The following is a 12,224-nucleotide window of genomic DNA, read 5'->3' on the forward strand; positions in this document are numbered from 1 at the left end:
AGGAGAGTAAGAGACAGAAAACCACAGTTGGTGCAACTGTGGAAAGCGACTCATTTATGACGGAGGGGCTGGACTACTGCAGACAGTACTGTTTCCATGCCCCATTGGTACAGGGACCACTTGTGAAATGTCTCCCAATTAAAAGATCTAATTAGAAGTGTTATTGTCACTGAGAATCCTTCACAATGATGTGAAGAGAAGCTAATGAGAGGTATGGCTTTGAGACTAACTATAATCCTTGTCTTTATCAATCTGACAAAACTGTGTTGCCCAAACTCAAATGACATCATTCATGGAGGTACTTAATGAGCTACAAATAAAAAAAAAACAAAAAATATAGTTATGTAGTTAATAATAAGAGGAGTTCTAGTCTGTGTTATCAGTCTGTACTATTTAATTATAATCCTCAGCCGACTTACTAGTAGGTATCATCTTAAACACTATAATCTAACACTCAAGGGATAATGGTTTTGAGATATTCTTCTAGTCTAATATACTAATAATTACTACTTTTATTTAAACATCTCCTTAATGTGATTGTCTTCAGACTCTTAATTAACATACATAAAACTACAATTAGAAATTGAAAGTGAAGCACAGCTTAAGGTAGAAAATATCACTAGCCCTGTTAGAAAATTATAGTATCTTCTCGCAACTTGTAGTGAAACAATTTTATAGGGGAAACATAAAGCCGAGGAAACTGAGCTTTGTTTATGCACGTTTTCAAATAAATGGTTTGATATAACTATTTTCTTGGTAGTCTTATTAATAATAAAGGAAAACGATTTATCTAAACCAGGCATCTGTTTTATACCTGGCTGCTAAGGAGAATATATATAGATGCAAGAACATTATTTTACAAACAAAACTAAGAATAAAGTCTAATGTAAAACAAATAAGAAAATGTTTATATATAAAAATATTCTAGATTGTCCTGAAATCCTGAAATCTCGCTCATCTACTGCAAAGCTTTTGCTTTGAGGTAAGCAGATGAGTTAAAAAAAAAACTGACATAAAACCTTAGGATATTAGGATTCCTTAATTATATATCAATAGTAATGATAGAGTAGCAAGATTCTTTACCATATTTAGTTGTTGTTTTCTAAAATTTTAATTATGCCATTATTGTATTTATGTCAAAAATTATAAAAAACAAACCTTAAAACCTAAAGGTTACACTGTATCCATGGAAAAAAAAGAAATAAATACAAATTTGGAAATCCTCCTTCTCTGTATAACACAGCTAAAGAAAACATAATTAGATCACGAGGTACCCAGTGTCGTCTCCCAGTTACTGTCATTAAAATTCTAGAAGCCAACAATTTCTTGAGACTGAAGTTTTTATTCCCATCTTGCACAGTGACAATAAGCTTCATAAAAATTACATGTGTGAAAACTTCTCTAATAAGAATTTCTCTCCGCCATCCATCACCCTCTCAAACTATTCCCATCCTTATTCAATCAAATGATGCTGACAAGAATCACAAAGTTAATGTTAGTTCAGAAAGAATATAGTTAAGGAATAGATAAACCCGTTAATTATACCAAAATCCATGTCAAAACCTTGGAAACATGAGTTTTAAGCTAACACTCTCTCTGTTAGTAACATTGCAGCCTCTCTTTTTAGCCTATTAGGATCATGAACATCACTTACATTCTTCCCAAAAAAGCGGGACATCCATAAGGAAAATGCTCCTCCAAGCCTTTAAGTATGTAAATATTTTATTCACCCTCCCTTTTTTGGTCATAAAAAAAGGTTCCAAATAAATTAATAAGAGTCTCCTACTGAATCTGTACATACTTCTCAAATATACATCATTCTAGTATAAAATTCACAATATAATTAACATTCACACTATATTTTATATTAAGTGTACTTTAATATTCTACTAAAAGCCCTTTGCATTTGATAAAATACAGTTAAAATAAAATTTATCTTAAGTCGATCCTAAGTTCTACTTGACCCTGCAAAACTAAACACATGTTACAAGAACATGTTTCAGGACAAATGGTGTCCTGAAAACAGTTTTGTCCTAAAATTGATTTTGAACAAAATTCTGTGACATCAAACCAAGGTCACTTCTATATTGGCATCATGGTAATCTTACTCTTTAAAAATTTTAGAACACTCCCTCTTTTGGTTAATTTCCTTTGAGAAATTGCCCTCAAGAGTAATAGGTTTTGTTTTCTGCATTTCTTAGATGATGCTAAAAATTCATTCTCTCAATAGATATTTAGAAATGGTAAAAAGTGATTTGGAAATATGTCTGATGTGCCATTTTGTTCCAAAACTGATGTAAAATGTTAAGTATTGAGAGGCGGTTTTTATTCCATGTCTTAGATTTTCATTCTGAAGGAAAATTTAAAAGAGGAATTTTGAAATCATTCCTGAACTTTAAAAAAAGCACTTTAATCTTAGGGTAAAATATCTGAAGTAAAAAATTCAGTTCTCTGAGTATGCATACATACATAGAAAATGTAGCATTTATAAAATGCTTTTAAAATAGTTATTTCATTCTTTATACATATTTTACACTATGAATATATGTCAATATTGTGAGCACAATAAAACAAACTGTAGAAATATTTGTATTAGTTGCACAATATTTTAATCTTATGCAAGAATTACTTCTCTTTATCTTAATTTTTGAGGACAAGGTACATGTGGTTAAAAGACATAAACATTGATGTGAAGTCATAAATGAAGTACATCATTCAGTTGTTATTTTCCTTTCCATAAATAAAACGGTAAGAATATATGTGTTTTATATGGTTATGAGTTTTATTTTAACTCCACGGCTTAAATGTGGAAAGGAAATTCTGTGCTTGTAAACTTAACTGAAATTATGCTTTGGAAAGCTGGGTTAATGTAACCTCAGTCTGTCTGTCAGCTCTGTGAGCCACATCAGTTAACTCTGATTTTTGGTTCTATGTTCCTGGAACTATCATAAATTAGGGTTTGCAGTCCCAACAAAACAACACCTGGAGAGGTGCTCCAGGCACGTATCTGTGTGCCTGTCTTAACTCACAAACTGCACAATCATATAAAATAAGTATTATGAAATTAATTCTGTATAAGACCAAAAAGAACAGAAAGAGAAGTCACAATCTTTGAGTCTACGTTTTAGTAACCATAGAAATTGTTTGATTGAATGCAGCATCACAGCTATCCTCTTGTTATAGTCCAAATTGGAGCCTGATCATGTAACAGTTAGACCTTATCTTTATTGGCCTAACAGGTAAGAAGCTTAAAACTGGATCAATATAGTCAACCAGTAAGGAATGCCACATGTCACACTCTACCTCTTACTGCTCGTTGCTCTCCACACAAGTCGGCATTATCCTTAGAAGTATTATTATTCTCTGACCAAAATTAACTCCATTACTGCCTTAACTTTGCTTTGCTAAGAATTTCATCAATGTATATTTGTTAAGGACCTAGTGTATGTCTTGATTTTTCTGAGATCGCCAAAAATTAGAGCTATGAGGGCAATAATTTAGAAAATTACATGATCACTAATCATATAATCATTTTAATCCTACCTGTGGTTTTAACAACCAAAAAAGCCATTCCCTTCATTTCAACATTTTAACTGTTTTGCATAATGATTTGAGGTAAAGTGTGCTTGAAATGTGATTATAAAATGAGACCATTGAAAAGTAGAGACTTTACATTGGCTTATAAAAATAAAAAAAAAGTGATAATATAGTTCCTGGTGGAAATTGCGTAAGCACTACAAGACCATTTTTTAGATCATACAATTTCATTTAATATGAATATGCTGTTATCAAACTCATCAGTTAAACCGCCCAGCAACATACATCTAAACAATAACCTTTCAGTATTTTCCATTGTCGATGTACTCATTAACTTGTTAACCCAGTCCTTAGCTGTCGTGTTTGCTTGTTTTTATTGTTAACCAAACACAGTCATGGGGCTCATTAAAAGAAAAAAAAAATGAATTGATTTCCTAGGACGATCAATGAACTTTTTAATGCCAACATGGCAATTAAGGCAAAAAAATAATTCATACGCAAAATTTATGCTCCAGAATGCAGGCAGGTTCTCAAAACAGCTGACATGCACCACAAAAACATTTGTACATTTGGTTATTATATTCTTATAAACATATCTGTGAAAATGTTAAAAAAAAAAACCTTGTCTGAAAATATCCCTGAGCCTCATAAATTACTTCTACCTTTAAGTGAATAGAGTAAAAGGATAGAAATTTCAAAGAAGTTTGTTCACAAAGTGATGCCAATAACATATTTTGTTCAGAAAAGTTAATTTTAATTCATTCTTTAAAAAATTGTTAGCTTTGTCCTTTTACCTTACTCAAAAACAGCTGAAGTTAAAAAATAAACTTCCCCCTGAGGAGACATTTGTAAAAGGATGAAAAAAAATCAAATAAAAAGTAACAGAGAAAATGTCAAATATATTATTAGCAAACAGGTATGCTGATGAAGCCTTACACAAAATTTTAGTCTGTTCAGAAAAATATATATCAAGAATTACTTAAAATCAGATGACAATCAGTTTCCACATAATACATGATTGCTTATATTTCCCAATGATTTCTGAAAACCTTGTTTTCTTAAATTATTTGGACAAATGCTAGCAGGATTTGCATTAAAATTGATTTCGCTGCATTAGATGGATAACATATTCTAGCACATCCCATTTTCTTCCTTTGGACTCAATGATGAATTTTCTCTAATAATTTCCTTAGCATTAAGAAAGAATAACAAAAAAAATCACAAATTCACGTCAATTTAAATTTGCATTCAGGAAGTGCTTGTCTGATAAAATTCAGCTGATAAATATGAACCTATGTGTTTATCAAATCCCTAAGAAGATTATCTAAATCAACTCCGTGTAATTACCATTCACCATCTGTTCCGCCAGGGCCTGAGCTGATCTGCTGGCATCTTGCAGTTTTCTGAACTTCTCCGCTTTTTCTCGCTCTATGGCCTGCAGCACGATAGCAAAGGTAAGTATTTCAATACAAGGATTGTGAAGCTACACAGTAATTATAACTTCTACATGCCCTTTCAAGTCTTAAGATATTTCACTCTGTCAGCTTATTGTGTGAATCTAAAGACTTCTTTCTCAAGTTTCTTGGCACCAGAAGCATCAAAATGACAAAGCACAAGCCATTTTCATATCGAATTGCTACTACTTTAATAAGATTTCTACTCTGAATTATTTTTGTTTTACATAGTACTTTCTGATGCATTTTAATATAAAACTGCAAAAAGAAAGAACAAAAGCAAATCGTGAGAAACGATCAAAGGATAAAGTGACAGATAATTAAAAACAGAATTTGTCTTTTAAACACATACCACTGAAGTTATTCCTAACAACTTATGTATTCTCTATTAAAAATCAAAGGAAAACATCTTGTGAGTATATAAAAAGGGAAGAGCATTCTAAGCATAAAAACACACACTCATATTTATCGAAACACAAGACTGCAGGTTATTTTTTCTCTCTAAAACTTTAAAAGTACTCCCATTTCAAGGAAAAACAGATTCAGTTTCAAAATGCTTTCTAAATCCCTTGGGTGATTTCTCCTGAGAGTCAACCTTTGAACAATGAAAGCACAATTATTTAAATTAACAGAACTACTATTTGATACCCTTGGATTTAGCTAATAATGTCTCTACAGAGATATTTTTCAAGATCACATAAAATACCGTATTGTAAAATATAATGCATTAGAACTGTATGACCATAGTCATTAAAAATAAGGCTGTAACAGTATGCTTTATGTCCTAAAGCATAACTATTCACAGAACAAAGCAAGCTTTAAGGAATTTAACATATATTTAGAGCCACACTCCTGCGACAAAGTACTAGTATCATACAAAGATTTCACCCGAGTTTGTGATAGGTTATTCCACAGCAGACTCTGTTTCAAATTTTTATTTAGATCCCCGGGCATTTAAACAAATATTCCAAGGTGTGATACTAGAGCACAGATGGGAGGGATATAATCGATACGTTCACACTCTGCAGAGCTTTGTTCAATAGGATTTTCTTCAAGGACAAAAATAGTATACATCTGTGCTGTCCAGTACAGTAGCCACTAGCCACATGTGCGTACTGAGCACTTGAAAGGTGGCATGTGTGACTGAAGAAACTAATTTTTAATCTAATAGAATTCAATATAAATTAAAAATATAATAAATTTAAAAGGCCACAATTTGTCAAGTGCCAATTGTAATGATACACGGTAGTCTTGCCTTTGAAAGCAAACAAAGACAGAAAGATGTATCAACTAAATATACAGATAGTATGGCAACATCAGAAATACATTCAGAGAAAGAAGTAATCATCTGCTTTCTAGACCAGGCTATTTCCCAAGCACACCAAATGATGATAGTGCTCATACTATAATCCATACATTTTTAAATATTTAAAAAAATTCTCCAGTTTAAAGAAATAACCACAACTGAAAGGAGGGCTTTTAAAACTGATTTTATAAAGAGTTTCATGAAATAGGATTACTAGATTCAAGGTCAAGAGGACAAAATGCTAAAAAAAATAAAAGCCCTACAGACAATAGGATATATCCAATCAGGAAAACAATTAACATACCAAATACTAATTAAAATTTAGCAAAATAAATAAGGAAATAAAATGCTTTAAAAGGATAGTCTTGGTTTTTTGTTTTTTAAGTATTAAGAGCCCTATCTAGAAAAAAATACCTTTTATGTTATCCTATCAAGGGCAGCAAATGAAAATTCAGGTTTGTGTCATCAGTAAGGAAAGTCTAAAAGTGATAGATCCATTTGAGTATCTTGAATTCTACTTGAAAATTTCAAAGCACACAGACTGGGGTATTTGGGGATTATATGCTCCCAGGGTCCCATAACAATTAGCAGGTGAAACTTTTGGGTTACCTTGAAAGTGGTTTTTACAAAGACACTATCAAATTGTTGACACAAGTATTTGCAAAACCCCGGAAGGTCCTAACTTTCTAGTAGAATTGAAAAGTCCATGAAACGAAAGTAGCCACAGCATCTTGTTAAATATAAGAATCTAGAAGAAATTCCAAGATTCCCATTTGCCCAACTTTCAATTTTTGTCTTTTAAATGTTCTGGTCTTAGAAGGCAGCTTATTGGCACATGTTTTCAATACTTTAAATTGAATCTCCATTAAAACGTAAATGCTATTTGCCCCGGACTCTGAGCACTTTAGAAGAGAAAAAATAAGCAGATTCTAAATAAGTATATATAACATCCACAACTACCAAGATCTATAGGAGGATCTGGGGTGTTCCACATTTGTACATCAGCTAAAGTGGGGTCAGAGAGAGAAGAAAAAAGACTATGCGTCTCCAAGAGAATAAGAACAACAAACTGGTATTCTCCAAGTGAAACAGTGTTAGAGGTATACTTTCCTGTCAGAGGAGTTTCTATTTTTACTACAGTGAGGTTCTGCTTTTTGTTATATGAAATTATATAAATGGTAGAATCAGAGCACCATACTGTCTAAGTGATGAAAAATTATCAATGGCCTTCTAAGTGTCATGATCACAATCTTAATTCTAAGCACATAATATAATAATCAATTAGTATTACCAATAGAAAGAAAAACTTCTAATTGATTATTTCAGGGGTAACTAGCTTAAATATCTAGTTTGGTTAATCACAGTATTCCAGTTATTCTAATATACATATAATAGAAACAACCACCACAACAAAACAGTAAGTTATGGAATAGGCACTCCTGCTCTTACAGTTTGACAGAGGAGGAAAATGAGGCACACACACCCAATTACAGTTTTTATGCATCATTTCATATATATTTCATAATAATTCTGCAGGCTAGAAGGAACCAGCAGTATCTTATCTTCTTTTATACCAGAGAAAATGGAGCATCAGCAAGATTAAGTCATATATACAAGATCGTAGAATTAGAAGGTTTTACATCCGATATTAGAACCCTGATCATCTATTTGCAAGTTCAGCTCTCTTTCAAACATACTCTGCTGCTTCCAAGTGTATGCCAATGGAAATTAATCAAACAGCATTGAATCTATCTGACTACATCTCACAGCAAAAGTGACCTGTAGTCAGAGATGATATTCAAAATATTTAACCATTAATGCAGTGTGGGCTCCAAGGTATCAGAAGGAATGACTGATTACTCAGAAAGGACACCGACAGTCTACGGGCTGACTGGCAACTCTGCGTACAGTTCAATTACAGTGGCCCGTTGCTGGATGTCTATTATACACAAACTGAGTAACCGTTATAAATAGAGACAGAGGTCTGAGAAAGAAGCATTTAACGGCCACCACATTATCTGTAAGAGTGTAGATGCTATCTGGGTTCTGTTAAGTAACATCACTTTCAGGGGGAATATTGGAAAATAAAGAGACATAGTGGCACAGAGGTGCCTTGGGGGGTACGAGCAACACAGTAGAGAGTCCAGAAAACATTTAGTTTCAAACACAGTTATATGTGGTTGATGAAAAATGAGGAGATTTAGGGTAGCAAGAAGACAGTAAAGAAGGTAATGAAACGTTTCGGAGTCGTTCTGTTCTCAGATGGTTTGAATCCTGCCTCCACTGCTTACCAGCTGTTTGACATTTGGAAAGTGATTCAACCTTTCTGAGCCTCGATATTTTCTATGTAAAATAACAATAAAGATACCTACCCTCCAGGGATTCTGAGAAGATTAAAGGCGGCTCTTCAAATAATTTATTTCCCAAACTGGGACAATTCTTACATAGTAAAATGGAAATCTAGAAATAATTAAGCTGTAACAAAGGGAATGCCATAAACGGAGAAAGGCCCAAATTGCCACATGTGGGCATTCTGATGAACAGTGATTTCAATAATGTTAAAAACAAGTTTAGGAATGAATTTTGATCTAAGAATTGATTAGAGTACCTTGCCCACGAAAACCTATGACAATGGTTCAAGTCACCACATACACAAAGTGTTCAAGAAGTTTACTAAACAAACAGCACTGAAATTCCCTTTTTTCCTAGACTTCGACACATATGCATTCTTGCTAAAATAAAATATATGAACTTATTTTAAAATAAATTAGATTAGTAGTTCCTAATGCGTCTACCTTCTCTCATTTTCTCAGAAAAATATATGTAAAATGCAAGGAAAAGTAAAATAAAAACCACATGACCACCACAAGAAAAGTCTGGAAAGAAACATGGTTCTGGAAAAGGGAAGGCATAACCCTTACTTTAAACAGTCATGTGCAGTGCTGATGCATAGGAGCACATGTACCCCAATGTTCATAGCGGCACTTTCTACAATAGCCAAATCATGGAAAGTGCCTAAATGTCCATCACCTGATGAATGGATCAAGAAGATGTGGTTTATCTGTACAATGGAATACTATTTGGCAATGAGCAAGAATGACATCTGGCCATTTGTAGCAACATGGATGGAACTGGAGAGTATCATGCTAAGCGAAATAAGTCAGGCAGAGAAGGATAGATACCATGTGTTTGCACTCATAGGTCTAACAGGAGAGACCTGGCAGGGGACCACGAGGAGAGGAAGGGGGAAAGAGATCTGAGGAGAGTGAGAAACACAGATCATGAGAGACTGCTGAATACCGAAAACGAACCATGGACTGAGGGGGAGGGGGAGGGAGGGAGGGAGTGATGGTCATGGTGGGGGGCACGTGTGGGGAGAAGCACCGGGTGTTATATGGAAACCAATTTGACAATAAACTATTAAAAAATGAAAAAAATAAGAAAATTTCCATACATAAAAAAATAAATAAAAAAAATAAACAGCCATGTGCCACCAAAGAGAAATATTGGCCCTCTATAGGCCTACACTGCAAAGTACAAACTCGCCCATGGCAGAAGAGATGATGAAAGAAGAACCAAAAGGAAAGCGAAAGAGAAAGAGAATGAGAAAAAGAGAAAAACTGGTCCTCTCGTCTATTCCCTCATTCAGTTCCATCAAAACTGTTGCTATTAATGACACCATTAGCCCCCAAGCTTCCACATGCAGTGGCTGATTCTCAGTTCTCAACTTACTTAACGTCATAATTTGATTTAGCGGATACTTCAAAATATGTCTTAATTTGCTTTCGTAGATGAAAAATATGCCGTTTTACTCCTACCCCAAGGACACTCGCTACTCAATCTCCAGGGCTGGTTCTTTCACACCTCCCTGTAGAGATGCTTAGAGGCTCCATCTATAACTTCATGTTTTCAAGCCAAAAGCTTATCACCCTTCTTGACTGTAATTTTTCTCTCAAACCCCATATCCAATCCCTCAGAAACTCCTGTTGATTCTAACCTCAAAACACATCCAGAAAATGTTGTTGTTACTGGGCTCACTACTACCACACTAGTAACACAAAGCAAAACAGACAAACTCCATCATCACTCAGTGGTCTGGATGTTTCCAAAGAGCCTAATAAATGGTATTTCTACTTCCACCTTTGCCCTCTGATGGTATATTCTCAAGACAGCAGACTGAAGAAGCTAGAAACAATAGAGGTCAGCTCAACTCTCCTACGGCTTCCATTCTCCCTCTGAATAGAAGTCCAAGTACTAACCATGGCCCATCTTGTGTTAATCTCCTTAACTTCTCTGACCTCTTCATCTGTGACTAAATACCATGACTCTTCATCTCTGCCACACTCTGTTGTTCTCTGACACTCCAGGCATGCTCCTCCCTAAGTCCTATCCATTCTCTCTTCCATCTCCCTGAAACACTCCTATTTCGGCTATCTATAAATCACTCACTGCCTTTAGATCTTTACATAAAGGTCACTTTCTCAGGGAGGCCTGCTACTGCTACTCTAACTGCGAGCGCGTGCGTGTGCATGCACACACACACACACACACACACACACACACACACACACACCTTCCCAGCCCTCATTCCTCCTTTACTTTTGTCTTTGACATTTATCAATAACTTTCTATAAAATAAATATTAATCTTTCTTAGTTTTCATCTTTCCCAACGAAAAGAAATTGTATAAGATCAGGTGTCCTTGTATCCTTCCTTCTTCATGTCATGTCCAGTGTGGAGACAGGGCCTGGTACAGAGTACATGAATAATACGGTGAGGTACACTGTAGCATAATGCCTCCATATAGAGTATTATTCTCTTTCTCACCCTCCCCACAGTTAAAATGCTCTGTGGAGGTGTGAATGTAAGACAAATTCTAGTAGCTATACATACAGTGGTCACAGAACCAGCCTAGGAGGCTAGGTGCTACAAACTCAATAAAGGGAAGCTAGACTAAATGAAAGACTTCTAGAAGATGCAGATGAGATGGGGAGTTGGGCACAGTGGCCCACTTTCAAACAGGACTGTTATGAAGTCTGGAGAGAAGTAATAAGCAATCTCTGAAACAGAAGACAAATAGTACCACATAAAGTTGCTTAAGTCAAAACCTAATAGAATCTTATCTTCAGTGAGGAAAAGAAAACAAAGAGAGAAAAAACAGAATACAATGCTTATAATATTTGTTATGGAATCATGAAAAAATATATTGCAAAACCTAGAGGGAGTGTAAACTCCCAACGATAGTCTACCAAACAAAATTTCAGCCAACTTTTTTGGCATCCTCACTGAGATATCGTGGACTCCATGCCAAAGCCACAGCAAACTGAGAGCCTAGAAGAGGTTTGGTGTCACAGAAATGGAATGAAATTTCAAGATTGTGAAGACAAGAATCTCATAAGGAAGAAACTAAAAATACATTACCCCTGATCCAAACTCATACTGGAGATTTTAAAATGTAGAACTGAAAGTGAATGAAAGCAAAGAGAATGTTTCTTGACTGTGGTACTAACCAGGATGCTTTGGACCTCAGGAAGAGAGAAACAAGCTTTCCAGTTGGCTAGTAGATAAGAGCATGGCTTAAAGTACTTTAACTAAGTTGTTCCTGCATTTTCAGATCGTGTCATACCATGCTGACAGGTCAGAATGTTTTGCTATCACTAGAAATTTAAGAGTAACAACTCCATATTGGTCTCAGAAATTTGGGGGCTATATTTTTCTCAGATATTTTGCAAATGTTTAATCATCTTCAGCCTTTACTCCTATTCTATGTCTTGCTTTCCCTCTCTCCTCTTTCTCTATAGACAGACACATAGATACATGGATAGAAATATAAACAAACACATTTATATATTAGCTTTCCCCTTGATTTCAAGGCCAAAGTATCATCTGAATACTCTTCAACCATAACATTCATTTTATTCTATGCA

At 34.6% G+C, this 12,224-nt stretch overlaps 1 protein-coding gene across 9 annotated transcripts in view; it reads right to left on the minus strand.

Moving 5' to 3' along the window:
- DMD (dystrophin) overlaps positions 1-12,224 on the minus strand; it is a 1,657,593-nt gene that overhangs the window by 1,341,251 nt on the left and 304,118 nt on the right. For all 9 annotated transcript variants that reach the window (XM_029929473.1, XM_029929472.1, XM_029929470.1 and 6 more), the window contains one exon: positions 4,885-4,972. In XM_029929473.1, the coding sequence (XP_029785333.1) occupies positions 4,885-4,972 (88 nt within the window). The remainder of the gene's footprint in view (positions 1-4,884; positions 4,973-12,224) is intronic.

The sequence above is a fragment of the Suricata suricatta genome, chromosome X, assembly GCF_006229205.1.
Source record: "Suricata suricatta isolate VVHF042 chromosome X, meerkat_22Aug2017_6uvM2_HiC, whole genome shotgun sequence".
Lineage (NCBI taxonomy): Eukaryota > Metazoa > Chordata > Mammalia > Carnivora > Herpestidae > Suricata > Suricata suricatta.